The following is a 27,986-nucleotide window of genomic DNA, read 5'->3' as shown; positions in this document are numbered from 1 at the left end:
TTGAAACATATGCGGATGTATACTTGAATGATTCATTGGGAGTGAGGATGCATATGTAGTAGCTTGATTGATAGTTGGCACTGTAGATAAAGACGATGGCTGAGTGGGATTGATTCCAATCATTTTTTTGAGAGCATTCTCCATAAATGTAACATCAGAATGAGAAATAATATACTGGCTCGAGTAATCACTTGCAGGAATATTTTGAAAGATGGATCTGGATGCGCTGTTGTTGGGATGGTTTTGATCATTTACTAAGGGGATATCACCTGCAAGATAGGGGTCAGATGCCTCGGTATATTTAGAGTTTCTGTTAACATTAGTATATCCACTAGCACGTTCCTTTTTAGTTGGTTGGCAAAATCCAATATTTGAGGCACCAGTGCCTTCGTTTTCACTATCGCTTTGAGAGTCATAGCCTTGAACAACTTTAAGATGAGCACGGGATCGTTCTTTGCCCATTCGTTTTGCTTTTTTAAAGCGACAAACCCAACGACGAAGAGCACTCACAAAGGAAGTCACTAGGTAGAATTTTAGCTTTTTTGGACTGCCATCGATGTTTGTAGAAGAAGCAGCTGAAAAATGCTGCTGGCCGCTGTCATACTCGGCAGAGTTGTATCCAGGTAACTGTGCCAGATCAAACCAACGAATGTCCTAAAAGTAAAAACAGTTAATGGCACTGTTGTATTATATACTAACGAGACCAAAGATAGTCAGCAATATTACCCCAATTTCTTTGCGAGTCTTTGTAGAGAATTCCGTTGATTCAGGAATTCCAGCAATAATATAAAGACGGATATGTTGTTCGCTCATTGTTCGTTCCACATATTCATTTTGGCGGATATAAGGGCTAGTATCAAACCCAATTTCCTCGTAGACTTCACGAACAGCACAAGCAATCTCTGGTTCGTCCTTGTTGATTTTTCCTTTTGGAAACCCCCACGAAGCCGACGATTTCCAGCCTCTGACCAGCAGGATCTAAGAGTTTGCATTTGTAAATTTATAAATATGGGCTGAGCTGGCTGGTTAACAATGAATCCAAAAGTAACAAAGCGTTACCTTTGTTAGATTGTGGTTGAGAATAATGGCACCACAAACAGGAACACGAGTCTTGTATTCCATGAAGCGAGCAAATGCATGCTCATGGTCATCTGCCCAGTGATGGAGTAGTGGACAGTGGCGAAACAGCATCAGCGAAAAGTGCTTGAGTGATAGTGATGGCAGGCGAGGATTCTCTTCTCTTACAAAATCCTCATAGAACCAGTGAGCTTGTTCGATCTGGAAACAGACTCGTTGAATTGATTCGAGCTCTTCATCAGGAACATTGACAATAAAGCGACTGTGCATATAGAATGAGATGGTGCGTTATATACAGACAGAATAGTATTAAATATGGTTAGAATGCAGACATTAGTGATATTCATGACCCATGTAAAAGTGTAGGTTTGGGAAAAAACGTATAAATATCTACCTGGTCAAGTCATCGAGAACCTCATGCAGTGAAAGGGATTCAAAATAAAGCATGCTGGTATAACTCCAATAGTAAGCTCTAACAGTTGATTTCAAGAGTTGGTCAAAGTGCAATTTTCAACTTTCCTCGACAACAGTTTCAACCGCAACTGTTACGACTGGTGCGTCCTTATCTAGTCTTTGCTGTTTGTCATCATATAACTTATACTGTGAAACTCTTTTATTCAAACAGTAATGATTTCAGATATTCAACTGACTGCATCAGTCAACTCTCTTGGAGTTGTCATTGTGCTGCTTATTGTTCTTCACCATTACTTGCTGGTCAACTCCACTCGCCGTCAACTCAAAGTCCAAGCGATCTGACCATCAAACACAAATAAAAGCTGCAATAATCCACAACATTTATAGTTGGATATGGGCTTGTATGCATTCCACTGCAGCTATCTGGAAACACTACTTTGAAGCCATTTTACCGCTGTATTCACGCAGAATGGAACCTGTATCTATCTTGTAGTTACTGCTTTGGAATAAACAATGGTTAAATACTCGTTGCACTTTTTTACTAGAAACTGACATGCTTGATTCTGACATATCCACCATATGATGCATACGCTCCTTTCTGCTCATTCGGCATAACCATACATTGTGCAATCATCAGATTCATATATTGTAGTTCAGATATTGAGGTTGTTGTCAATCAAACTATTGTATTCTAATATCAGATACACTCACGTTCAACAAGATTACACATCTCGGAAATACAATTGTCATGACAATCACCAGAATAAAGATCAACCAATTAAAGAGTGTAATCAGAATAACGTTGACTAGTAAACTGATATTGATGATTCCATGAGACTGGCTGTTTATTACATAAACTCGCTTGGTATCCCATTACACGAATACAGTTGTGAAAAGCGGTAATTTTACGACCATCGTTTATTTCACCAGCATAGTTGAATGTATTGATTATCCCAGTAGAGCCAGCACATCATTGTGGATACGAGAAATAGATCGGCCGTTGCACATGGCTTTTGCTACCAGTCCTGCCATGATATCTGCTCGCAGCAATGCATTCTGTACTACGTTGATCTTGAGATATATGGGCACATCCTTGTATATATGTAATGCTGCAAGTGGTCCGCCTGTAACTGTCACAAATCCCTTGGACGGGGCTGCTGTTGTAATAGTATCAGATTCATCATTTAAAATATTGGTGGTGGTCTGATCTTGCTCGCTTGATTCTGCTTCAGTAGTATCAGTAGATACTCCATTCTTTCCTGCAAGAGCCTGTATAAGACTTCTGGTATCTATTTTGGCAAACAGAGGCTTGTAGTAGGAATGCTGGGTGGTTCGGTTAAAGGTTCTAGTCTCGAGTCTGCCTTTAGCTTCTTCTAGCTGAGCACCTCCAAACTGAAGCACTGGATTGCCCCTTAAAAGTGGGTTGTGCAGCAAAGGATTGTGCGATTCTGTAGCCAGCACAGTCACATTGACCCAAATACCAGTAGTACTCGCTCTGATGGCAGGCTGACCACACATGGACTTTTGGAATATGTGCTTGATGTAGTCGGTCAGCATGGGATGATGAACGTTAGACGGCCAGTTCATCTGGCCTTTAAGTCGCAAAGCAATCGGGTTGATACGTCGTCCCATAGTGTGAGTACGATCAGTATTAGAGATGGGTCAAGTAAAGAGTTGGATCACAGCTAGCGACAGTAGAATGAGAACGAGAAAATATTTTCTGGTTATAAAAAACTCCATTTTCATCATATTTTGGAACCATTCAAACAGCATCAATCAGGCTGCATTTTGGAAACAAGAGTTTTTGGTTTGTAAAACTATAAGACTGGTTTAGGTTAGCATTACAGTACTTGTACTGGCGCAGCAGCGATCATCAATCACTATTATCTATATGCCGAGTAATTATCATCCAATAGTTTTGATGCTTAAACCTTTCCGTGTTTTTATTTCAGCATAAGAGGTTTGATAATACCCATTGATACAGATAGTCTTGTATGAGCCAGATGGGTAAAGTGAACGTTTTGAAAGCAAGTTGATTTTATCCAAATTCTTGAAAACTGACTCGGACATCAACACATTCAAATTATGCTGCAAGACTGTAACAAAATGCTGACTAGCACCAATGCAGAATCAAGTTTTTTGGCCCGCAATGCCATCATGAAACGACTTAAACCCACCGAGTCTTTGGATATGAAAACTGTTTCACCAAACACTCACAATGCTGTATCGTATGTGTCAATCGATTAGATTATGCTTTTAAAACACTAGTGTAGTGATGTCCGGTTGCACTTTGACACTCATCTTGCGCTGACTTTTCATGTAAATATGATTGTAATGGATCAACAGAACGGTATTCCAACTCATGGACAAGGCAGTTGAGTCGTGCCAAAGCAACTCTATTATACTGGTTGGAGGCCGAGGCAGCGGGAAATCCAAGGTGAGTTGAATTCAAAATGCATTCATTTATCAGATTCATCAAGTATTGTCAAGTAGTCATGTATTGCTCAACTCAATTTTGATTTTGATTTCGTTGATATGGCTCATGTCTGTTGCGAAATCGGCATGTTTGATAGGTGGTCAATACTGCACTTGCCCAGTTAGCAGAAAAGTTTCCAGAAACAGGATCGCACAAGCCGTATTTTATTGTTCATTTAAGTGGACTAGTTCATGTCAATGATAAACGAGCACTGCATTGTATTGTGAAGCAACTGTGTTTAGAGACCGACCCGATGGCTTGTTCAATGGCAAGTATTCTTGCAAATATACTATCTCATCTGTGAAATATGCTGCAGCTAATCTGTTTACATGTTTTATAATCATATCTAATCACTAATCAGAACACATTTTCAGAAACCTTGGCATATATGCTTTCCATGCTTCATCATGGCACCAAACAAAGCACACCTGTATTATTTATTCTTGATGAAATTGACTTGTTTGCTCAACATCCAAAGCAGACACTTTTATATAATCTGTTTGATATTTCTCAAAAAAATGAGAGTCCGATTGCCGTGATTGGAATGACAAGTCGTTGGGTAAGTGATTTACTGCTATCAAATAATGCAGTCTGATGGCAGCTGTTTTGAAACAGACTTGTTTGATCCGTTTCAGCAACTCACCAAACTCAATGTACACTGTAGGATGCACTTGAACTCATGGAAAAAAGAGTTAAATCAAGATTTTCGCATCGGTTGATCCACTTGTATTCCGAGAATTCATTTGAAAAATACTGCAATCAACTGGTTTCAGTGTTGAGCATCTCGTCTCAAGACGGCATCAAAGATCCAGCATTTATCAACACTTTTAATGAATCCGTCAAGGTACTTTATTTTCTCGTCGAGTTTGCGTTATGATCGAGTTTGTATTGCAGTTTAATAATATATCATACCAATATGGCACATGTACTTATTTAGATGCTGTTTACTGATCCTGACTCGATTGATATTTGGCACGATATATTTGACATGTGCAACACATGGATATCTGCACTCCAAGCCTTTACTCCAATGATATGCAAACTCTCTGGATCAGCACCATTTTTCCAAGTTGAGGTTTGGAAACAAGTATCGCAAGGGAGAATTGGGTTTAGAGATCAACGAACGGATCTTGTGGATGGTCTGTCGGTTTTGGAGCTATGTTTGCTAATTGCAATCCGGTGTCTTTTGGAACGGCAAGTGACAACCTTCAACTTTGAAATGGTATATGAAGAGTATCGTGACTTTTCTAAACGGGTGGCTACAATGGGACGAGCAAGTGGATCCATCTTTTATATTAAGCGAGTAGCTAGCAAAGTAAGTTTGTATTCCAACATTGAGTTTAATCATATTACTTGACAGATTTATTATTATGGGCATATTAGGCTTTCGAAACGCTTCTTGAAATAGGAATTGTCAAACCGGTCGAGGGTGCTGCATCCAGATCCTGTCCAAAAACACATCGTCTTGTGCGATGCATGTTGAGTCGTCATCAGATCTCTGATGCAGTTGAACAGTATGATCGATTGGACACTTTTTGTTCAGCAGAAGTCATTCAGTGGGGACGATCCAATTACAGTCGTATTCACGCATAATGAAACACTTGTATCTACGCTTTGGGATATACAATGGTTAAATATTCGTTGTGCTTGCTACAAATTGACTTTAATAAGCATTCTCGATTGCTCAAAATTAAACTATAACTTTGATCCGAGACTATCCTGATTTGGCATAATCATTGTACAATCACCAGATTGATTTATTTCAATCCAAATATTGGGCTCGGTTGTTGTCAACAAAATCCTGTTGTATTCTAAAAACTTACAGATACGCTCTGGTTTAAAAGGACAATGGTTGCACAGTTCAGAAATACAACAGTTGCTTCCATGCCAATCATTAGAAGAAACACCAGCCAACTAAAGAGTTTAGAAAACAATATTGCCAGTGAATTTGGCATGAGTTATCATTGCATGAGACTGTTTATTATGCACTCGGCACGCTTCCATTTGACATGAATATGACCTTAGTGAGCAGCTTCCCACTCGACAACTTTTGGGATCTGGCCTACATGAGCACAGATTTGGCTGATTCTTTCATATCCATCTGCAATAGTAGTAGGAATTCCTCGGAGGTCGCCTGACTGAAGGAATCCAATCACATCATAGATACTCACATCAGCTACTGTCAAATGGTCCCCAACAGCAAATGGTCCTTTGCCATGTTCCTCCACTACCTTTTCCAGATCAGCAAGCATAGCTGGCAGCTTATCCTCTGCAATTTTTTTGCAGACATCCGTCTCATTCTTGTATGTGGCGGCAACAACGACATTGATGTCTTCCAAGTGGAAAAGGATTTGGTCAACAAAAGTGGCCTTCAATGCATCGGTGGAAGGGTAGAGGCCAGCAAGAGTGCCAGCATATCGTAAGATACCAGCGGACTGGGAAATGATAGTAGTATCATTGACAGTGAGAGTGGGCATCTGGCCAAATGGAGTTTGAGGCTTTAGCTGTTTCCAGGCTTCGCCATTAATACGAGCATCTTCGAATGGAATGCCAGCAATATGAAGTGTAAGACGAATCACTTCTGCTCGGCCTTTGATGCCAAAATAGCTCAGCTTCAGTTTGGGATAAGCGGTAGTTGATGTCATGCTAATCACCAGGAGAAAGACCAGAGAACTTCAAAAAGGAGTTCCGAGGACACTTTGCAGCAAATTCGATGGTTATCATCATTAAAGCTGACTGTTTATCACGCATCTCAGGCATGTATTCCATTCTGCGTGAATACGACCTTGATGAGCAGTTTCCTACTCAATAGCCCTGACATGGTGTGCAACAGCCCCAAACACTCCATACATATCCCTAAATTCATCAGTGTTGGATTTGCAACAGTTGTGCATCTTCAACACTCAATTATAAAACAATGAATAAAGCAAAAGTAAATGTTTATTAGAAGCTTCAAAAACAATGATGAAATCTAGTTGTTTTCTAAGAGATTAGAAAAAGGCGGCAACAGCAAGAAGGATAGCAGCACCAGAGAGCATGGTAGAAGAGGCACCAGACTCGATAATGTCACCCTCAGAGTATCCAGGCTTATGGGGGGGATCGAAGGTTGCGGTGGGAATAGGGGCGGAAGGCTTCTTTGGAGAGGCGGGAGTCTTCTTGGTAGATGTGCACGATTTACCAGTAGTCTTTCCAGTGGTTTGGCCAGAGGAAGGTGGAGTGGTAGATGTGCACGATTTACCGGTAGTCTGACCAGCGGAAGGTGGATTGGCAGATGTGCACGATTTACCGGTAGTCTGACCAGCGGAAGGTGGAGTGGTAGATGTGCACGATTTACCAGTAGTCTGACCAGCGGAAGGTGGATTGGCAGATGTGCACGATTTACCAGTAGTCTGACCAGCGGAAGGTGGATTGGCAGATGTGCACGATTTACCAGTAGTCTGACCAGTGGTTTGACCAGAGGAAGGTGGAGTGGTAGATGTGCATGATTTACCAGTAGTCTGACCAGCGGAAGGTGGATTGGCAGATGTGCACGATTTACCGGTACTCTTGGCGGGTGGTGCGGGATCTTGGTACACCTGGGAATCATCTCCAGGAGTCTGGGGAGTCTGGGGTTGCTGGGGAGTCTGAGGTTGCTGGGGAGTCTGAGGAGTCTGGGGTGTCTCGGGCTGCTTTGTATAAGTGCAGCTGGTTCCAGTGCAAGACTTCTTGGCGGGTGGTGCGGGATCTTGGTACACCTGGGAATCATCTCCAGGAGTCTGGGGAGTCTGGGGTTGCTGGGGAGTCTGAGGAGTCTGGGGAGTCTGGGGCTGCTTTGTAGAAGTGCAGCCAGTTCCAGTGCAAGACTTCTTGGCAGGGGGCTCATATTCATCCTCCTCAAGGTCGGGATCCTCCTCAGTCTCATCCTCAGATTCAGGAGTTTCGGGCTTCTTGGAATTGCAGCCGGTTCCAGTGCAAGACTTCTTGGCGGGAGGTGCGGGATCTTGGTACTCCTGGAGTTCTTCTTCAGGCTCTTCAGGAGTCTGAGGGGTTTCGGGCTTCTTGGAATTGCAGCCAGTTCCAGTGCAAGACTTCTTGGCAGGGGGCTCATATTCATCCTCCTCAAGGTCGGGATCCTCCTCAGTCTCGTCCTCAGATTCAGGAGTTTCGGGCTTCTTGGAATTGCAGCCAGTTCCAGTGCAAGACTTCTTGGCGGGAGGTGCGGGGTCTTGGTACTCTTGGGGTTCTTCTTCAGGCTCTTGGGGTGCCTCGGGCTGCTTTGTAGAGTTGCAGCCGGTTCCAGTGCAAGACTTCTTGGCGGGAGGTGCGGGGTCTTGGTACTCTTGGGGTTCTTCTTCAGGCTCTTGGGGTGCCTCGGGCTGCTTTGTAGAATTGCAGCCGGTTCCAGTGCAAGACTTCTTGGCGGGAATTTCAGGCTGTTTGGTAGTCAATGGGCAGACACCTCCAGCACAGGTGGTACCGGCCTCCTGAACAATTGGAGCAGGATCCTCTTGAACCGATTTAGCAGTCAATGGGCAAACACCTCCAGCGCAGGTGGTGCTAGGTTGCTCAGTAGGAACCTCTTCAACGACATCAGGCAAAGGAGCACCATTCTGCTCGGCAGCGGGCTGCTGGGTGAGAGCACAACTGCCACCTGGACATTTGGGGTACGCGGCAGCAGAGGCTGCAAGAGTAGCAAGAACAAGAGCAGATGTGAATTGCATTGAATGAGAGTTGCTGATAGGATGATGATAATATTAGAGGATGAATACACCCATTTTATAATGATTGATGGTGGCCATTAAGGAAGATAGGTCAATCAGCCCGCTCAAATCCTAGATTAAGGACGGTACACCTTAGGAAGCATTGCTATGAAAAAAAACCTAAATTTTAATGGTGGCATTAGTTGATAAAGCTATAATAGTTAAAACTTCCTTAATTCCATCCTGATTGTTGGGCTAGTCATCCCTCATGGCTTGTAAATTTAGGATTTGAAACCTAAATTATTCATTTTTGGATTCCTTTTCCTAATAAGACACAGCACCACCCTTCCAAGCAATATGGGCGAGAAAACTACAATTCCTTCTACCAGTGAAATGCTGATGTAGCAGTCATGTAAGCTGAAAATTGAATGCAAGACCTCGAATTGATACTTGTAACCAGTATATGGTTATTAGCCATGGCTGGCATTTAGAGCGGATGGCTCTACGGTAGTTTTTAAAGACACTTGCAAAGAAACAGTCTGCAAAATCATTCAGCCAAGTTTAGCTTTATTATAATTGAAAATACTCTTTCCATAGATCTGACATTTTCTGAGTAAGAGCTACTTCAGCAGGATCCAAACTTCCAATGTGAGGGTCTGTGTATCCAGAAGGTGCATCCAACTTGGCAATAAGGCAAAACGGCTCGGTTGTGAGATCCCAATAGACGTTGTCGGCGGAGCTTTCCGTTGCCCAATGAGTGAGCTGAACCATTTTTAAATCTTTGGATGGAACACGCAGCCCAACGCCACCATTAAACCACAGCGGTTTTCCTTCCTCATCTTGATGATATAGCTTACCACAGACAGCATAAGTGCCGCGACTTTCGGTCAGCCTTCCAATCGAACCACCATTGTCTTTTGGGACATAAAGAGGCAAGTGTAATGCCTCGTGGGAAAGCCAGAATGTTTCTTTGTCGCCTATACAAATGTTTAATCAGCAAAAATAAATTGGCATCAGAGTAGACAGTTTGTCATGTATCAAATGCATTCATGACATACCAAGAGTTCGATCATAAATCCAATGTTTGTATGGAGAACTATTGAGCAGACAAGTAAGGAGTATGGCAGGCATGGTTCGCATTTTATCCCAAACAACTACACCAGCATCAATTTCCTGGGCAGTTTTCTTGCGCATAACTCGAGCTTCGGGATAAATAAGATTACTCAAGTACGGATGCGCGATTTCCTCTACAAGACGTTTCAAAGATGGTCCATGATTCCAAGTTCCATATTCAAGTGTTCTATCACGAAAAATGACAGCACCCATCTCCTTGTAGCCGGCTGATTCAAAAATGACTTCTGGCGGTTGAAAAAATAAAACATCAGCGTCTATCATAATCACCTCTCGAAAACTCGATGCCAGAACTGCAAATGGCTTGTTTTCATATCCTCTACTACATTGATCTATTCCTAGTATATCCTGCATATCCGCCAGTTTTACGTTTGGAAAAGCAGAAAACATTTCAAGCTCATTTGTCCCAAGATCGTCTTTTCCACAGTAGAATATTTCAATTGGGAGCGTGCTACCAATCTCATGAAGCATAGTGACGACAAGTTTAGCTACCAATGCATACTTTGACCCAGTAGTTATTGCAATTCCACGACCTGTAGTATTCAGTAGCATATCTATAGCCGACCTGTACTTTTTGCCCTTGATTACCCAAGGAAATAGTCTGGCTTCAAATGCGAAAAACTCTTTTTCGACCCTCAGCACAGTGTCGCTTTCATAATTATGAGCTAATAATTGATGGTAGATATCATATGCTTCCTTATAATCACGAGCGAGATTTCCAACGCCATAAATATCAGTCATTTCTGGAATGTAGCCTTGTGCATTGATGTTTTCTAGTTTAGATATTAGAGTATTGATCTGAATTGATGTAATATTCCAAGTTGGTCTTGAAATTGAAAATTATTGGTTAGCGCACTAGAATCAAGTGTAATGTGTAATTGCTCAACATAATAGAATCAACCGTATTCACATAAAACCCAACACACTTTGTATCCAGCAATGTCCTATCAAAGAATAAATGCTTGACTGATGCTAAGTATAAAGCAAATAAAACATATTGGTGTGAATCAGCTGGTTGACTGTGCAGATACAAGATCCATTAAAGACTATTTTACGCAGCTTACCAAGATAGGTTAGTAATGCCAACAAAAAAGCACTAGATAGTCGCAGAAATAGCCGAAATTGTCGTTTATTCACACAAGCCCATGAGCGAGTCAAATCTAAGATTTCGCATTCGTAGTAGGGGTTAATAACAGTGTCAGGTGGGGCTATGGCTAGCTCGTATAGGGAGGTAATAAAGTAAAGGTGCCAAGAAATAATATTTTCAGCTCAACAATGAGTATAATACCATTTGATAGGTACAAAAGTGCCGAATTTATTGTATTGTACATCAGCTATTCGGAAGCAGTACACATGCATGATGAATTGCATTATCAAGCTTTCGAAGCGAGTTCACTTACAAAATAGACTGTTTTGGTCAGAACTAGCCCGAGCGGAGTGTGTTTTAATACTGAAAATATGCATTGATTAAAAACGCTGGCTTGGATGGACTAATTTGGCAAGTACGATATACAACTAAAGAATTCAGCAAGGTTGGAATATCTGGTTTGCTGTTGCCAAGATATTTATAAAAAAGTCGAAAAAAGCTGAAAACCTGCCTCAATGCTACTCAAAGCCACGATGGCCATCATCTACATACAATGCAATGCTACACAGCACATGGTCGAGATTGGCTTTATTTGTGCATATCAGTTCAAGATCTACTCGTTCAACACCTATTTTCCCCAGTCGGTCTCTCCACCAAAAATATCAAAGCTAGCTTGAGCAGCCTGAGTTTCAAAGTCTTGACTAGTTGCTTTTGATTGATTGTCTGGACCGACAGCAGCAGAAACTATCTCTCCAGAGTCGGAGTTTCCGTACACAAATGCATTGGTTTGCATAGCAAGTTTGGGACCAGAGTGAGTGGCTGGTCGACTTGGTGCAGCCATTCCAGTGGTGTTACTTTGAGACTCGACTAAATCAAACTGTAGATGATGTCGAGTGTTGGAATAGTCTGGCTGCTGGCTGAGCTGAGACAGTGATTGCTCATGCTGGAAAAACACATCCTCGTCACTAAAAAGACTTGGTTTAGAATCATTCGCTCTATGGTCTGTGCACGCATCATCCTCCACACCATCTGTAGCAAGCATATCATCATTGTCTTCACCATCTTCTTCCTCGTCCTCCTCCACATCATGTTGCTCAGGAATGTAATCATCATCATCTTCCTCTTCATCAGGGGCTCCCTGATTGGTTGTTTCTCCAGATGTATGATTCCTTTGGACACGAACTGCATCAGTAATGGATGGCAGCAATGCTTGTTTAATGTGGCTTGGCAAGTTTGAGGGTGTAGGGATTGGCATGCTTGAAACCACGGTTGAGGAAGGCATCAAAATATGCTCCCGAGTATTTGAAACTGGATCAACTGGTACAGGAGTAGCGTCGACCTCGAAAGCGGATGTTGCTTCAACATTCATTGCATGAGAAATGGTGCGAGTGGCATTGGGAAACTCACCACAGGTAGTGATGGTATCTGTGTTGGACACAACATTGGCATACACACCTCCATCTCGCAGTCCACCAACATCGCTATCTCGATATTCGCCTTCAATATCAACAACACCCAAATTGGATTTTCCGACCCCACGACCACTATCTCCGGGAGCACTCAATCGCTGCCTTAGAATATCACGGGCAGCATTCGCATCTAGCACGCTAAACCCAGGTAGTGTTTTTGTTGGGTTTGTCATAGAGTCGTTGCTGTCACCCAAAAAAGGAGGAACAGGAATATATGTACTTGGATCCGGTTTAGATGAGCCATGATTTGGATCGAGAATAAGCACTGGTGGAGCTACAGATTCAATCAAGGTATCTCTATCCAGGGGCAACGCCTTCATCTCGGCTACAGTCACTACATATGGTTGTAGTGAAGTTGGTGCTTCCGATAAAACAGGCTGTAGCTGGGGAAGATTTGAAATTATTGGTACAGCTGGATTTATGGGTGTCATGGCTGGTGTTGTCAAAGGCATACTTTGCGGCTCGTGAACACTGTGACGTTTGTGTTGTATAGATTGTGTAGGTTTGGCATTGTCCAATTCGATATCCGGCTCGGATAATGCCGGTAAATTCGTTGATACTTTACTAGATAGCGGCCCTTGAGCATTCTCCTGCTTCACCCCTTTAGCTAGATCAGCATCTGACTTGATGGATTGGGCAGTATTAGCTTGTCCTGGTTGCAAGTGTGCAAGCTTTGAAGGGTAATCTACTTGAGATATATCCGGAGTTTGACCAGCCAGAGCAGCTGGTTTCTATAATTAGATTGATACAAAATAATCGATTACTTGATACAAGTCTGTAGTATCAATCAACTCATGGATACTACTAGCAAAAACATACATTTTTTTGAACCGCATCGGCCAGTGTAGCCAAATACGTCAGATTTGTCTGCAGACGCTGCTGATATCTACATCAACGAGTCAAAGTTAGCATATCTAGACAGCTCGATGTGACAGACATTTGCACAAAGTACATTACATCTTTTGTTCGGGCTCTCCAATCCACCCATTGTTCTGATATTCGACCAAAATTCTAATCAGCTGCTTATTGATATCCAAAATCTTTGGCAGTCAATTCAATATTATTGAATTGAATCGAGCATAATTTGTCCAGTTGGTTAGTTACTCTTTCATAAAACTTTAAACTCCAGCAAGAAAACCCCATAAAGCGTACCGATTGAACAATATTGTGATTAACTTGTGGGATCATGACTGCCGTATCTGCCTGACCATTCTTGAGCTGTTGCATAGAAACAAGTTGATCCAAGGTTTGTTTTTGGGCAACTGGAGCCAAGTTGGATATAGACCCTATTCTGCTGGTATTGACTACTGTGCTAGTATTGGTAGGGGTGGTTGCTGCCATATTGATTCCAGCACTATTGGCAGATTCAACTGGACTAGCGGATCTGTTATTAGAATACAAGGATTGCTGTTGATGAAGCGATGGCAATGAAACAGCTGGTTGTAATTGCGAATACATCTGCTGTTGGTTCTGTTGGGCTTGTTGCATCTGCTGATGCAGTTGCTGCTGTTGCTGTTGAATCACTGCCTGTATCTGTAATGGAGTCAGTCCCATGGACTGTAGACTCTGTAGCTGTTGCAACATTTGTTGTTGCTGCAACAGCTGTGTCTGGGGCTGAGGTTGCATGTTCATCTGTTGCTGTAATAGTCGTTGCTGCTTCTGTTGAAACCCAGCGGCAGCGTTGATTGGCATAGATCCAGTATGATTTGACATTACGACTATTGACAATGCAAGGAAAATATATTTTTTGGTTATATGGAAAACTCCAATTTTATCATGCTTTGAAGATATTCTGATGGCATTAATCAAACTATTGTTGCAGCACTTTAAAAACAAGAGTTTTCCGTTTGTAACATTCCACGATTGGTTTAGGTTAGCATAAACTAATAGATGGAACGCTGAACTCGCGTCAGGACAAGACCAAATGAGGAACGTTGTCTTGTTGAATTGTAAGGATCAGCAAATTGACTGTACCAGCAAGCCAGATTGTCATGGTACATGAGGCACAAGCAACAGATGTTTCTGGCATGTAAATCAATAATCTATTGATATTTTCAAAACAACATCAATGGTGATGGCTGTCAACAATCTCATTTATTTCTCCATTCTCATCCTTTGTTACTAGTTGTAAAAGGTCAAGTTTGACAACTTGGAAATAAACATATAGATTGTAATAATCATAGTTTATTCATATCACAAAAAGGTTTAATGTCAATTAGGCATGAACGGTATCAATAGCATCAAGGTCATTGGCAAATCCATCTTCAACTGGTGCATTTGAGAAATCACCATTATTTCCACCTGGAGCTTCATAAAGTGGGTTGTCGGGAAGTGCACTACCCTCATACAATGGGTTCATGTTGGAGCTTTCAGGGAAGCTTGGAGTGATTGCAGCACTACGTAGCGAAAGGCTACGACGGCGCCACATGAAGACAGCTGCCACGGCTGCAGCTGCAGCACCCGCGCCTGCATAAACACCACTGTTGGTGGTGCTACTGCTTCCTTTTGGACTATCTGATGATGAATTAGCAGCTGTTTGATTGCCTGATGTGGAGTTGGATGTTGAAGTGGCAGATGCAGAGCCCGAGTAATACGTTCTAGTCACCTCTATGCTAGATGTACCTGAAGTAATCGAAGGGGCGGCAAGCTCTGATAAGGAACTGCTAGTAAAGTCAAAAGTAGAAGATGAAATGACAGGTGAGTTGTAACCGGCCCAAGAGCTAGAGGCTTCAGTAGTGGTGGATGTGCTTGCGAAAACAGCAGTCGTAGAAGTGATTTCAGTTGAAGATTCAGCTACGAATGTAGATGTATAGTAGGGTATAATCGAGAATGAAGACTCGGTAGTGATAGCATCAGCGGTAGAAGTAGTCTCAACTGAAGATTCAGCTACAAATGTAGATGTATAGTAGGGTATAATCGAGAATGAAGACTCGGTAGTAGTAGCATCAGTAGTCATCGCGTCAGTAGTGGTAGATGCAGCATCAGTGGTAGTGGTAGCACTAGTAGTGACAGCATCAGTAGTGGTAGATGCAGCACCAGTGGTCATCGCGTCGGTAGTAGTGGTTGCAACACTGGTAGTGGCAGCATCAGTAGTGGTAGATGCAGCACCAGTGGTCATCGCGTCGGTGGTAGTGGTTGCAGCACTGGTAGTGACAGCATCAGTAGTGGTAGATGCAGCACCAGTGGTCATCGCGTCGGTGGTAGTGGTTGCAGCACTGGTAGTGACAGCATCAGTAGTGGTAGATGCAGCACCAGTAGTCATCGCGTCGGTGGTGGTAGATGCAACACCAGTGGTCATCGCGTCGGTGGTAGTGGTAGATGCAACACCAGTGGTCATTGCATCAGTAGTGGTAGATGCAGCACCAGTAGTCATCGCGTCGGTAGTAGTGGTTGCAGCACTGGTAGTGGCAGCATCAGTAGTGGTAGATGCAGCACCGGTAGTCATTGCATCGGTAGTGGTAGATGCAGCATCAGTAGTGGTAGATGCAACACCGGTAGTGACAGCATCAGTAGTGGTAGATGCAGCACTGGTAGTGGCAGCATCAGTAGTGGTAGATGCAACACCAGTAGTCATCGCGTCGGTGGTAGTAGATGCAACACCGGTAGTCATCGCGTCGGTGGTAGTGGTAGATGCAACACCAGTGGTCATTGCATCAGTAGTGGTAGATGCAGCACCAGTGGTCATCGCGTCGGTGGTAGTGGTTGCAGCACTGGTAGTGGCAGCATCAGTAGTGGTAGATGCAGCACTGGTAGTGGCAGCATCAGTAGTGGTAGATGCAACACCGGTAGTGACAGCATCAGTAGTGGTAGATGCAGCACCAGTGGTCATCGCGTCGGTGGTAGTGGTTGCAGCACTGGTAGTGGCAGCATCAGTAGTGGTAGATGCAGCACCGGTAGTCATTGCATCGGTAGTGGTAGATGCAACACCGGTAGTGACAGCATCAGTAGTGGTAGATGCAACACCAGTAGTCATCGCGTCGGTGGTAGTAGATGCAACACCGGTAGTCATCGCGTCGGTGGTAGTGGTTGCAACACTAGTAGTGGCAGCATCAGTAGTGGTAGATGCAGCACCAGTGGTCATTGCATCAGTAGTGGTAGATGCAACACCGGTAGTCATCGCGTCGGTAGTGGTAGATGCAGCACCAGTAGTCATCGCGTCGGTAGTAGTGGTTGCAGCACTGGTAGTGGCAGCATCAGTAGTGGTAGATGCAGCACTGGTAGTGATTGCTCCAGTAGTGGTAGATGCAGCACCAGTGGTCATTGCATCAGTAGTGGTAGATGCAGCACCAGTAGTCATCGCGTCGGTAGTGGTAGATGCAGCACCAGTAGTCATCGCGTCGGTAGTAGTGGTTGCAGCACTGGTAGTGGCAGCATCAGTAGTGGTAGATGCAGCACCGGTAGTCATTGCATCGGTAGTGGTAGATGCAGCACCAGTGGTCATCGCGTCGGTAGTGGTAGATGCAGCACCAGTAGTCATCGCGTCGGTGGTAGTGGTTGCAGCACCAGTAGTTATCGCCTTAGTGGTAGATGCAGCACTGGTAGTAGTTATTGCGTAAATGGTGGTTCCAACACTGGTAGAAGCTGTGCTAGCGGATGCAACACTTGAGGTGATATCAGTGCATTCAGAAGTGGATGCAATAGCTAATGTCGAAGTAGGAACAGGGACAGTAATATTTGATCGCAGATCAATATCTATTCTAAAGTAGTTGTGCTTGAATGTCGTTCGGTTTCCTGTGTTGTGACAGTTTGCATACCACATAAACTCTGCTTTAGAGTTGGGTGCCTGGCTATGGAAACGCGATACATGATCGCCCCATGAGTTGGAAGGATCATTGCACAAAGCATGAACATTTGTATGCCACAGGGAATCAGCTTTAAAATCTTCGTCTGTCCACCAGCACTCGGATTCTGGTGGCTGTTCAGTAACAATCCATTTGTTGTTTAAAACACCAGTGTCAGCATAGAGCTTGTCATCAACGTATACGGCAGCGAGAAGACCAGCAACGTTGCCAAAATCGGCCACATCGACAGAAACATGAAAAGAGTTATTTCCTTTGACCGTCTGAGTGTAAGTGTTTATTTTTTTCCATGCTTGGGTGTCTACTAGAGGAGAGTCGAAAGGACCACGAATATATTGTCCAGCAAGATTGAGATTAAAGATGTTGTCGGCTATAAATGTCGTGTTCAACAATTAAAAGTGGAGGCACATTGTCGTGGATATGATACAGTAGAAGACGGGCGAAAATGGTTGGAACATTGCAGCGAATAATTCCAAATTGTAGTATGAACATCAAATCAATGCGTGACCATATAGATTACAAATCAATCGAATTAGAACACATATTTGATAATTAAACAGTTGATTGACTGCCAGGCAAAGCCAATGGCATGAAATTACCAGAAATGATAATAGTAATATTGTGTTCGCATAATTGGGTATTTTTGTCGTTGGAATTGACAGTATCATAAGCGGTAACAAATGTCGGATTAATTGCAGCGCTGGCTGCCAGGAGACCAGTGAGCCAGGTCAAAGTGCTCATAGTTGGCCACATGTTGAAGAGCACAAAAAATAAGAAGCGTGGCTCAGTGACAGGAATACCTCTTTGTATCAGCAATGTATTGCAGGATATTGAAGTTGAGTTTGTAGCTTGGATAGCGCAGTCGATAGAAAAGCAAGAAAAACGTAATTTTTTGTGGGAGGAATCAGTGTACATATATTCGCTAGACATGGCGAATCGATGTAGACAGGATGAATCGGACCAATCAGGGGTGGGTTCTGTTACTCTGTGGGGTGCGCACATTTTCTCCACCCCACACATGGACGTTCCCATAGCAGGAGTAAATTAGTCTAATTTCAATACATTATCTTGCCATTTTCGCGAAAAAAGCTTAATTTTTCTATTGTACACAACGGTGGTGCCATCATTACCATGTTCTGCAACATCCATTTATGCGCTTAAAGCAGTTTATACATTTAGATTTAAACAATACGGTATAAAAAACTTGCTGGTGTTGCTATGATGCAAAAGTATTTTTAGTGTACAAACCATCCTACACATCTGTATTCATACAGAATGAAACATTAAATAAGCTAAAATACATAATAAACAGTCTCATGAAATAATGAGTGTCAGATTATTGTAACCTAAACTCAACAAAATTGCACCTATTGTTTCCATGTCAATCACCCAATGCTTTATACGAGAGTTGGAGATTAAACAAGTGTGGAATGTATTAAAACAGATGTGAGCATTTGCTCAGCTTTTTGTAAAAATGAACAAAGACTAGAAAACTTGATGGTTCGAATGGCACAATGATGTTTAGTAAGATTGGTGTAAACTGGATGTTTGTGCAATTTGAATCTTATTCAATACTTCATTTTACATGAATACAAATGTCGCAACAAACGATCGACTAATACCGAACTTGACCATTTCCCAAGTTATTGGAATGAACTGTATTACATTTTTGACTAGCTGTCCTGAGGAGATGTTTGTGTATTGATATTTTGAAACATCACCACACCAACACTCAGGTGCAATATATGATGTTACGGCGACTAGTTGGCATGGAAGGTGGAATACCTATATCCACGGACTCGGCATCAGAGCAAGTATATCTCCATTTATCCCAAACACATGAGTGCTTTTCTAATTGATCTCACCATTTCTAATGCCAAAAGGACTGCAGTAAAGCATTCAATATCAGACAATAAACTTGTAAAGCACCATGACTAACTTCTACTCCGTCTTGAACTACAACCTTGTCAAATGCATTCATACATCACCGATTTTGGTCCGATAATACTCCAGAGGCTTGCTTTCACAGTTTCAATTCCAATCTAATGCTCCCATATTGCCCACGTCAAGTAATGGCATTATTGCCAATCCGGCCATGACAACTAGCTTCAATAGACAGGAGATTATACATTCTTTGGCTAGTAGGCTGTTGCATAGTACTGCTTATCAAGTTTTCTATGTCGCCATGGCCATTCTGTCATTAGCTTGCTTGGCGGTGGTAAGCTTATTACTGTAGATTCTGGTGTTGGTATGGGGATAGAATCTATTGATAAACACTAACCATGTCCATATTTGTTCTAGTCAATGACCCATAAATGGTAAACCAAGTTCAAATCTTGTCAATTGGATAAAATTAAACTGCATTTTATCTTGGGATTGACTTTATAATCTTTATAGTCCTCCAGGATGGTTTTATGTTCTCGAATGTCTAATTATCGTATCACTTGTAGTGGAGGTTGGCGTGAGATTTCTCGCATATAGAAATGTAAGACTTGTTTGGCCACGATGTATTTTGTTGTGTTGGTTCAAGATCCATCATAATCTGGTATTTGGCTGATTCCCACTTTATGATTCATACCTTCCTGCTTACAATTTACATATTGTATAGAAATACTGGCACTCGGCATGGAATATTCTGGACATTGTTATGGTCTTGTTTTGCATTTTTGCCTTTGTAGTAGTGGTTGGTGGTGAATGCGATGCCACAAAACGCAAAGAAGCCGTCGCTGAAGAAATCCTTCTTATATTTCGTAATGGCATCCAGTTTTCACGATTAGTGCTGATGATGAAAAAGTATTGAATCCTTATAGGTTAGATCTTGAAGTTCAGCCATGTTTATTAACATTTCCGAAACCATGTTTAAAATCATTTAGAAATCGAACAAGCCTGTCTACACGCACCCGTAATATTGATATTGATTCAGTTAGTGGGATAGATCCTCGACTCATGGTACCTGATATTGACAACACGTTTGCCGGCGTGGCGTTTGATGATGACGACTATATTTAAATCCAATACTAAGCTATCCACTTCATAATACGGTTCGAGTATCATTTACTTTTTAAAATCACATTCATTTACTTGCATGGAATGAATCATTCTACCTGGCATAATACTGTGGGTTTATAGATACTGGGGAAAATATGATGGTGATAAATTGAATGGCATAATAAAGAAACATGATCAACTATTTCATTATATAGCAGTGACAAGGCCGGCACAACACATTCAGACTCGAATTTGAATTGCGTTGGAATATCTTGCAACTAAAATTTCTTTCCAGTACTCGACGATGCTGACCACTCCAGAGTTTCAAGTATGTTTTTATATGATAGACAAGTGTGACTGCAATGAGTACAACTATCTACATTATGCAATTCATTCCGGACCTACTCAATATAACTGATTTGGATTCTTTAGTTTGAATAAGATCGTTGTTTTGGACACTGAAACCAGTACTCATGAGTATTATATATGGACCAGTCAACACTTTACTAACGTCACAAACTCATCTTATGCATGTCCGTCCACTCATCCTAGGCAGTTATTTTGGCCGGATTTGGAAGCAGGTAAATGCAAAGTCGCCAAAACCACAATCTTGATATGCAGTCGACCATCTGATTTTAGATTGCCATGCAAACCATTGACTTGAACGAATCTATGCATAAAATGATAGATTGTATCCATTAGCTGATGGAGATTCAGTTCCAAAAGCCTTGCTTCCCATTGCTAATCGTCCCATGATCGCTTACCAACTCGACTGGCTTGAGGAAGCCAATATTAGAGGTACAGACCTTGTCTACCAGATCCTTCAACACCTGTTTGATTCACCTCGAACATATATTTTGGTAGATATTATTATTGCAGCATATCCTGGAGCAAGAGGCAAGATTAACGGCGTTGTTCAAAGTCTTTTGGAAGGCTCGACTGGAACAAAAGTCCAAATTGTTGAAGTGCCTGAAAATAGTGGGTCGGCAGATGCTTTACGAACTATCAAGACCAAGATCAAGGTAAACTCTGTTTGCTGTGTTAATGTTTAGTATTGACACTAACAGCATGTTTTGCATGGCATACTGTTGGTCTTGTAGACCGACTTTATCGTTATTTCTTGTGATCTGATTACAGATATTCCGGTGCATTATCTTATTAATTCATTCAGATTACAAAACCCAACCATGACAGCATTTTTTTATGATGCTGGAAATCTTGAAGCAAGCACAGATCGACCTGCAGCAAAAGATGATGGCTTGGGCGAGTTTATTGGTATCGACGATCAATCGTCTCGTGTGTTGATCATGGCTAGTAAAGCTGATTTGGATGACGATTTGGAATTGAGAGTGTCAATGATTGCCAAGTGAGTTGATGGTTGCGTTTCTGAGTGAAACAAGGTTTTTGATGACTAATAAGCTTGGATTTCAGATTTCCTGTAGTACACCTGCATTCCCAACTGCGTGATGCACATCTGTATATTTTCCGCAAATGGGTGCTGGATCTTGTTTCTAAAAACAAAAACCTTTCGAGCATAAAGAATGATTTGGTTCCCCTGCTTTTAGAGTGCCAGCACAGAGAGTCTGTTTTAAAACGTGAAGGGATCGACAAATGTGAGCCATCTTTGATCTTTTTTCAATGATTAATAAGAGGTTTTCTAATTGACTTTTTCCGTGGGCTAATGTGATATTTTTCTGCAAGTGATGGCTGCAGGAAACTCGGATTTATTTGCTCGAGCTTTGATGTACTCTACTTCTGGTCATGAGCCAACACCACAGAATGTAACGTGCAATGCAGTCGTATACCGGGATGGTTTTACTGCACGAGGAAATACTGTTTGGAGTTATTCAGAATTAAATCGACACGTTGTAAAGCATATGACAGAGTCGAGAGTGCAGGCCAGTGCAGAAGTCAATGCCAAGGCTCAAGTGAGTCTTGATCCTTGCTGTTCTACCATCCAAATTGTAGTTGTTAAAGGAGGGTTGCATTTTGAAATAGTATCATGTATCTCATGCTTCACTATACACCAATGACATTTAATATATAGGTCGGACATGATTCACTTGTAGGAGAAGGAACCAAAATCGATGAACGATGCAGTGTAAAAAAATCTGTTATAGGAAACCACTGCAAGATTGGTAAAAACGTCAAGATCACCAACAGTATTATTATGGATTACGTGCATATTGAAGACGGAGTAAAGATTGACGAAAGTGTTGTATGCAACAATGCAAAAGTTGGTGCACATGCTTTGTTGAAAGATTGCCGAGTGGGAGCTGAGCAAATTGTTCCATCAGAAAGTAAGTTTTTGGAAGCTATTTTAAATTGTTTTTAGTTGCTCCAAATCTGACTATTGAGTTCATGTTATACGATCTAGCCATAGGAAAAGGCGAAGTGTTTGCAGCTGGCATGAACGAATGAGTCTATGCAAGACTATTGACAATTAGCAATAAAGAATTATTACAATATCAATGCTGACTCCATATTCGAGTGTCTAACAGTGTTGTAGCTGAATGATTGTGTATCAATCCAGACACTCAAATATCAAAGCTTGCTTCATTCCGAAACTTGACCTTGATGGCAACCATCAAAGCCTCACCTCCGTCCTATACGTTGATTCGCAAGCTAGGTACAGGAACAACCAGCAAAGTATATCTAGCATCTCCATCAGCACAACCCACACATCTTGTAGCAATAAAAACCATCAAGAAACAGCGACTGCACTCCCGTTTAAACCAGTCTCGGCTTCTGCATGAGATTGCTCTGCTTAAACAACTGTGTAATGATCATGTTGTGCAACTGATTGATTTCCAAGTAAGCTTCAGCTCTGCCATATACTATTCAACCCAGTAGTAAAGACAGCTGATTCTTTGTTAGTGGGACTCGTTGTTTGTATATCTGGTGTTCGAGTATTGCGATATGCACACACTCTCGGAATACATTTCAAATCATCAAGCACATCGTTTGCCTGAGCACATATCGAAGCGGTTTTTACGACAAATCGTTGCAGGCAGGTTTGCTACTCACATGCATCAACTTTAGCGATTGCTAGTAATCCTGAATATGTTTGAAACCGACTGGATGTTATTTTATTCAGCAGTTTACCAATGGTGCTAATATTTTAAAATGTATTACTTGTTTAGGCATGAAGTTTCTTTTTGATCATCATATAATACATAGAGACTTGAAATGTATAGTACTCATTCATACTGAAAATCTCGTGAATGTTTGACGATTTCTCATTACTCTAAATGCATTGTCAGCACACAATATATTCATGAAAAAGAATCAATACAATGTGCCTATACTCAAGATTGGTGATTTTGGCATTGCAGACTCGCAGCTTACAACACACTACGACGAAACTTTACAAGATACATCTTTAGAACCCCACGGCTCTGAAAGAGTGTTACGAGATCGTATTGGTACATTACTGTGAGTCTTGTTCTGAATTTAACCGATTTGCTTGGAATTGGTCAAGTCATACATTGTAATTGAGCTATTGTGGTTGTAGATACATGGCACCCGAAGTTCTTTGTGACACTTCATACGATAATCGATGCGATATCTGGTCGATTGGTGTTATGTTTTACGGTATTGATCTTGTTTCTGCTAGCCATCTTTGACAAAACCTCTAATTATCTATAACTGTGTAGAGATGCTAGTTGGTCATACGCCTTTTGCAGCATATGCCCAATCCACAACCACATTGATGAAATGCATTTTAAACATACCGACAGATGCACTCAGTCCTCGTGTTGGAATCACCCTATCAGCAGAAACTAGACAGATTTTGCAAGAACTTTTACAGCCTTTACCCAATAATCGAATCACGTTTGAAAGATTGTTTAACCATGAGTACATTGATCTTGCTCATCTACCTTGTGAGCTTTCTTTTCAAAAGGGAACCGAGTTGATCCAAAAAGCACGGATATATGATGAACAAATGCAAAAGATGTCACCCAATACCACTGCCGATAATGCAGAAAGGGCTTTGAAAAAAACCATTGATGTTTATGAGGAAGGAGCATCTCATCTTTTAGCATCAGTGGAATTTAGAGGAGTGTATAATGCTAAAGAAGTGCAAGGGACCATCATCGAATGTTTGAATCGTATCGAAGCTTTGAAAGAAGCCAAGGAGTCGTTGAGTAAAAGCAAACACCTTGAACAAGGATGGGGGTTTGGATCATGGTTTAAAGGCTGGTCGGGCACTGATGTCATTTAAAATGGTTTATTATTGCAATGAAAATAGATTGGACTTTTAAACATTAAACTTGTGTGTTGGACATACACTAAACCTTGCATCTCTGTAAACACACCTTTTCAACCATAGAAATAACAATCAAACCAAGATCATAAAGCTTAATTTTTCAAAAACACAGATTTGGGTTGAAAGCACAGGATGCAATACAATTAAAGAATGGGTTTAAATCAAATTGCCGGATTGATCCAAAAGCGAAACCTTTGGATCAAAGCCGCGGGCAAGAAGTCTAGGTCCATCACCAACATGAGTGCTGATGATACGCTGGAGAGAGCCAGCAGGGTAAGCAGAGAAACTGATTTTTTCAGCGATGGAAGCGATCTTGGTTGAATCAACTTGAGGAAGATACTCTGCGGCACGACCAAAGTAATGAGTAGGATTGAAAGCAGTGGTAGGCTGTGGAAAAAAGTGATTGATCAAGCCAAGAACTTCAGCAACATGCTTTCTTGGAAGATACAGGACAGCATTTGGACCAGCATCGAATGTGTAAGCGACACGATAGCCTTTAGCAGTGCCAGACTCGACAGTGAAAAGATCATTGTAAGCTGTGATCAAGCGAACAATGGCTCTCGAAATATCATTCATGTATGAGATGGGAGGGAAGGTGTCAAGACAGACAGCATGGAACTGGTTCGAGTCTTGCATGGTGAGTTTGGCAAAGGTATCGAAATCCTTGCAGTGAATGGCATTGGTCATTTCAACCATCCGATCGGGAACAACATGATGAATGCGATGCTGCAGCAGAGCCGAGGTTTCGACAGTACGCTGCATACCGACAGTGGAGCCAGTGTCTTTTTGAGCATCCGAGACAACCAAGATCAGAGCCTCAAGGTCAGGCCAATGCAACTCGGTATCGACTTGAACAGCAACCGAGTCGAGTCCATCGAGACGGTCGCCCATATCCCAAGCGACAAAGCCGCCAAAGAGTGATCTGCAAGCAGAGCCAGACCCAATGCGAGCAAGACGAGAGAGGTCGGAGAGATGGCGAGTCTGTAGATCAGCAGTCTGAGTGTTTGGGCCATTCAACTCAAACAGTTGATCCAAGGCATAGACCATGCAAGCGAAACCACTAGCAGACGAAGCCAAACCAGCAGCAGTTGGAAAGTTGTTGACAGAAGCAATGTGCAAGGGACAAGTCGAGAGTATGGGAAGTGTTGGATTGGCTTCTTCTACAGTCCGTCTAAGTCGTCTGGCCTCTGCAAGAACATTGCGTAAACGACTGGATGCAGCAATGTTGACTTCAGAGTGGTTGAGCCATAGACGATCTCTCTCCAAGGATGCGTCCGTAGCTGTATGAATAGTAGTTGTGGATCTCAGATGATCCTGAGAGAGAGTGACGGACAAGGACGAGTTGGTTGGCAGTAATAGCTGAGTGTCCCGCTTTCCCCAGTATTTGACAACAGCAATATTAACAGGAGCCGAGCAAGTGACCTGCAATCCAGTAGACTCGATAGTGGTCATAGTTGAGTGCAGTTGTTGGGAATCGCAATGAATTCAAATCACAAGTTTGAATCTCTTATTCTCAACACTCTCTTTCCCTCCATGAGCATCCATCCTCCGTCCATCCCTTTCAATGGAATCGCATTCATCAACCCAAATCCTATATTCACCGTTATCATGTATCTTAAAAACGTTTCCAGAATAATCGGAATCCATAGATATCTACCGTCTGATTCTTTTGCTTGGAATATAAACTCGGATACTAAAACTAGATATACATTACATTATTGCTTGTATTCATCTCATCACACAAGCATGCATTTTACCTTTCTCTACAAGACTGCGTGTATCTCCTACAAACATGATCATATTTGTCGATTTTGTTGGTCCATTTCTAACAACCGTTAGCTCCACTACTTTGTCGTCAGACGCCAGTCCTTTTGGTGCCATGCACACTTGTCCGTATGGACAATCTCTTGCAAACTCGCACTTTATTGCTCCAAATTCCATCGCTGATATGGACGCGCATCTCTTGGATTAGTCCATGTTAATGAGTAGAAATCAAAGGACATTAGAAACTATAGCCTAAACATCAATCCATACAACCAAAACCTATTTTTTTACCATGGGAGATAAACCTTCATATTCAAATGCTTCAATGTTCCATAAACATTTCAACTCGGCATTTTCCCGTATTTTAGAATATGAACAGCATCGATATTCTTGCTCTAACCAAAATCCATAATTAGCTTTTAGCCCCTAATGCATATATAACAGTAACCTTGTACTCACCAAGATCGATACGGTTTCGTGGAATACACCGACCTCGGAATCCTCTGCCAAAAGCATCTTGACGAGTCGTTTCATGAATCAAGTCTCGCCATTGATTTGCACCACCCACCAACTTTCCGTTCATTTGTCTAATCACATCTCCGACACGGATGCTTGTTTTCAGTTGATCGCTCACAGCAACAACAACTATACCTTGGGTATAATGAGGTCCCATTGCAGTGTGAGTATACCCAAACTGCAACAAAAACAATGGCAAATTGAGCAGCACACCATACGACGCTGTAGCCAGAACTATATTGTGCCATATTCCTGCACTTGATATTTTCAGTCTAGACAAAGGCGACACTTTTGCCAGCAGTTTTGAATCTAGCTCGACAAATGCACTTGGCCAAATGAAAAACAAAGCAGCTCCTGCTGATACCAGAGAGACTTTTAAACTAGTTGAATTGATTTGATCAAAGACATAATTAGGTTAGAACAATGAGTTGAAAAAGCTAAAATTAAGCTGTTGAATCAGTTTTGGATCTACGTGTACCTTGATGCACACAATGCATGTCCGAGTTCATGAATCACTGCAGAGATAAATGTTGCAATAAAGAGATATGTACATCCAATGAAATCCAAATTTATACCAGGAATCTATCACATTGTACAGATATTTAAATAATACAAGATCATTGAGAATATTCAAAGCATGTAGATTTTACCAGAGCCATGATGGATACGTTGGAAGTGGTGATGGGAACACCTGGAACTGGACCAAATGAATATATAGTGTTTTCTGTTAATCTTTCTTCCCACCATCCATCTATAGCGTTGATTCCAGCCATGGTTGTGATGAACAGTTGTGCAGCATACACCATGACAGTATACATGACCATGCCAATGCTTGCCAATACAATAACGAATCCAACTGTGAACCACACTTGCAGGAGTAGAGATAATTTAGATCCTACTTGATGGATGAACACATTAAAAACTGTTGTTGATAAATGAAAGTAGAATATGCTGACAAGTGGTTTTATCCACTCTATTAGTCTATGCATAAGTCGTCTTTCTGCTGGTTGAGAAATGAATGTTGGCATTCAATTCGAATGTCTGCTGAAACCCACAATGTTGATGAGCAGAGATAGAATTGTATGGATTCCCAACCGCCCTGACGAGTCTTGAGTGTGATGCAGATTATTGGCTTGATGAATCGCAGTATCGATAATTTATACTTTAATCTACAGTAAACAAGCATTGATATGATTTATTTGAAATACTCAAGAGTCGAATGACATTAAAGCAGAGCATCAAGACAAGACATTTAGAGTATCGAGTAATTATTTCTATCAACTAAATGACATGTAAACGACTGTATCAGTTCATGA

The 27,986-nt window shown here is 41.8% G+C and overlaps 12 protein-coding genes across 12 annotated transcripts; 4 read left to right on the top strand and 8 right to left on the bottom strand.

Moving 5' to 3' along the window:
* Nucleotides 1–480: 480 nt before the first annotated feature.
* On the bottom strand, nt 481–1,347 carry BATDEDRAFT_8357 (uncharacterized protein; the record flags this gene model as incomplete). Its single annotated transcript, XM_006674930.1, has 3 exons — nt 481–588; nt 700–978; nt 1,060–1,347. Coding segments are annotated over 3 exons (675 nt in total), but the record flags the coding sequence as incomplete, so codon positions are not given.
* Nucleotides 1,348–2,391: 1,044 nt separating this feature from the next.
* BATDEDRAFT_84752 (uncharacterized protein) lies at nt 2,392–3,184 on the bottom strand. Its single transcript, XM_006675955.1, has one exon. The coding sequence runs from the start codon at nt 3,121–3,123 to the stop codon at nt 2,440–2,442; it is 684 nt and encodes a 227-aa protein (XP_006676018.1). The 5' UTR covers nt 3,124–3,184; the 3' UTR covers nt 2,392–2,439.
* Nucleotides 3,185–4,106: 922 nt separating this feature from the next.
* On the top strand, nt 4,107–5,592 carry BATDEDRAFT_84751 (uncharacterized protein). The gene is made up of 5 exons (XM_006676248.1): nt 4,107–4,235; nt 4,329–4,526; nt 4,632–4,811; nt 4,905–5,282; nt 5,351–5,592. Exons 1-5 carry the CDS (start codon nt 4,221–4,223, stop codon nt 5,558–5,560), a joined length of 981 nt encoding a protein of 326 aa, XP_006676311.1. The 5' UTR covers nt 4,107–4,220; the 3' UTR covers nt 5,561–5,592.
* Nucleotides 5,593–5,925: 333 nt separating this feature from the next.
* On the bottom strand, nt 5,926–6,612 carry BATDEDRAFT_84750 (uncharacterized protein; the record flags this gene model as incomplete). Its single annotated transcript, XM_006675954.1, has 1 exon — nt 5,926–6,612. The coding sequence occupies one exon, from the start codon at nt 6,610–6,612 to the stop codon at nt 5,989–5,991; it is 624 nt and encodes a 207-aa protein (XP_006676017.1). The 3' UTR covers nt 5,926–5,988.
* A 345-nt stretch (nt 6,613–6,957) lies between these two features.
* Nucleotides 6,958–8,667, bottom strand: BATDEDRAFT_21697 (uncharacterized protein; the record flags this gene model as incomplete). The annotated part of the gene is made up of 1 exon (XM_006675292.1): nt 6,958–8,667. One exon carries the CDS (start codon nt 8,665–8,667, stop codon nt 6,958–6,960), a length of 1,710 nt encoding a protein of 569 aa, XP_006675355.1.
* A 527-nt stretch (nt 8,668–9,194) lies between these two features.
* BATDEDRAFT_36423 (uncharacterized protein) lies at nt 9,195–10,044 on the bottom strand (the record flags this gene model as incomplete). The annotated part of the gene is made up of 2 exons (XM_006675798.1): nt 9,195–9,623; nt 9,705–10,044. 2 exons carry the CDS (start codon nt 10,039–10,041, stop codon nt 9,217–9,219), a joined length of 744 nt encoding a protein of 247 aa, XP_006675861.1. The 3' UTR covers nt 9,195–9,216.
* Nucleotides 10,045–11,492: 1,448 nt separating this feature from the next.
* BATDEDRAFT_34048 (uncharacterized protein) lies at nt 11,493–14,059 on the bottom strand (the record flags this gene model as incomplete). The annotated part of the gene is made up of 4 exons (XM_006675675.1): nt 13,486–14,059; nt 13,291–13,373; nt 13,153–13,219; nt 11,493–13,064 (listed from the first exon to the last, which is right to left on the bottom strand). The coding sequence occupies exons 1-4, from the start codon at nt 14,044–14,046 to the stop codon at nt 11,493–11,495; spliced, it is 2,283 nt and encodes a 760-aa protein (XP_006675738.1). The 5' UTR covers nt 14,047–14,059.
* Nucleotides 14,060–14,498: 439 nt separating this feature from the next.
* Nucleotides 14,499–16,993, bottom strand: BATDEDRAFT_36422 (uncharacterized protein). The gene is made up of 2 exons (XM_006675797.1): nt 16,906–16,993; nt 14,499–15,585 (listed from the first exon to the last, which is right to left on the bottom strand). The coding sequence occupies exon 2, from the start codon at nt 15,521–15,523 to the stop codon at nt 14,549–14,551; it is 975 nt and encodes a 324-aa protein (XP_006675860.1). The 5' UTR covers nt 15,524–15,585; nt 16,906–16,993; the 3' UTR covers nt 14,499–14,548.
* A 2,234-nt stretch (nt 16,994–19,227) lies between these two features.
* On the top strand, nt 19,228–20,141 carry BATDEDRAFT_21693 (uncharacterized protein; the record flags this gene model as incomplete). Its single annotated transcript, XM_006675291.1, has 5 exons — nt 19,228–19,350; nt 19,434–19,450; nt 19,530–19,617; nt 19,741–19,925; nt 20,006–20,141. 5 exons carry the CDS (start codon nt 19,228–19,230, stop codon nt 20,139–20,141), a joined length of 549 nt encoding a protein of 182 aa, XP_006675354.1.
* Nucleotides 20,142–20,424: 283 nt separating this feature from the next.
* BATDEDRAFT_21692 (translation initiation factor eIF2B subunit gamma) lies at nt 20,425–22,541 on the top strand (the record flags this gene model as incomplete). Its single annotated transcript, XM_006675290.1, has 9 exons — nt 20,425–20,448; nt 20,563–20,701; nt 20,823–20,918; nt 20,985–21,142; nt 21,221–21,486; nt 21,552–21,733; nt 21,822–22,048; nt 22,168–22,420; nt 22,456–22,541. The coding sequence occupies 9 exons, from the start codon at nt 20,425–20,427 to the stop codon at nt 22,539–22,541; spliced, it is 1,431 nt and encodes a 476-aa protein (XP_006675353.1).
* An 856-nt stretch (nt 22,542–23,397) lies between these two features.
* BATDEDRAFT_21691 (uncharacterized protein) lies at nt 23,398–24,345 on the top strand (the record flags this gene model as incomplete). The annotated part of the gene is made up of 3 exons (XM_006675289.1): nt 23,398–23,555; nt 23,635–23,714; nt 23,777–24,345. The coding sequence occupies 3 exons, from the start codon at nt 23,398–23,400 to the stop codon at nt 24,343–24,345; spliced, it is 807 nt and encodes a 268-aa protein (XP_006675352.1).
* Nucleotides 24,346–24,457: 112 nt separating this feature from the next.
* BATDEDRAFT_34046 (diphosphomevalonate decarboxylase MVD1) lies at nt 24,458–27,443 on the bottom strand (the record flags this gene model as incomplete). Its single annotated transcript, XM_006675674.1, has 7 exons — nt 24,458–25,827; nt 25,992–26,089; nt 26,148–26,352; nt 26,446–26,549; nt 26,614–27,050; nt 27,149–27,252; nt 27,321–27,443. The coding sequence occupies 7 exons, from the start codon at nt 27,441–27,443 to the stop codon at nt 24,547–24,549; spliced, it is 2,352 nt and encodes a 783-aa protein (XP_006675737.1). The 3' UTR covers nt 24,458–24,546.
* Nucleotides 27,444–27,986: the final 543 nt, after the last annotated feature.

This window comes from Batrachochytrium dendrobatidis (assembly GCF_000203795.2).
Source record: "Batrachochytrium dendrobatidis JAM81 unplaced genomic scaffold BATDEscaffold_1, whole genome shotgun sequence".
Classification (NCBI taxonomy): domain Eukaryota; kingdom Fungi; phylum Chytridiomycota; class Chytridiomycetes; order Rhizophydiales; genus Batrachochytrium; species Batrachochytrium dendrobatidis.
This window is presented reverse-complemented; position numbering and strand designations above follow the sequence as displayed.

Excerpts from the sequence above, each read along its gene's own strand:
- BATDEDRAFT_36422 (XM_006675797.1), bottom strand. The coding sequence starts at position 15,523 with ATGACCACTGGTGCTGCATCTACCACTACTGATGCTGTCACTACCAGT.
- BATDEDRAFT_84752 (XM_006675955.1), bottom strand. The coding sequence starts at position 3,123 with ATGGGACGACGTATCAACCCGATTGCTTTGCGACTTAAAGGCCAGATG.
- BATDEDRAFT_84751 (XM_006676248.1), top strand. Across the intron at positions 4,812-4,904 it reads CTTTTAATGAATCCGTCAAG|ATGCTGTTTACTGATCCTGA; the intron begins GTACTTTATTTT and ends GTACTTATTTAG. Across the intron at positions 5,283-5,350 it reads TTAAGCGAGTAGCTAGCAAA|GCTTTCGAAACGCTTCTTGA; the intron begins GTAAGTTTGTAT and ends TGGGCATATTAG.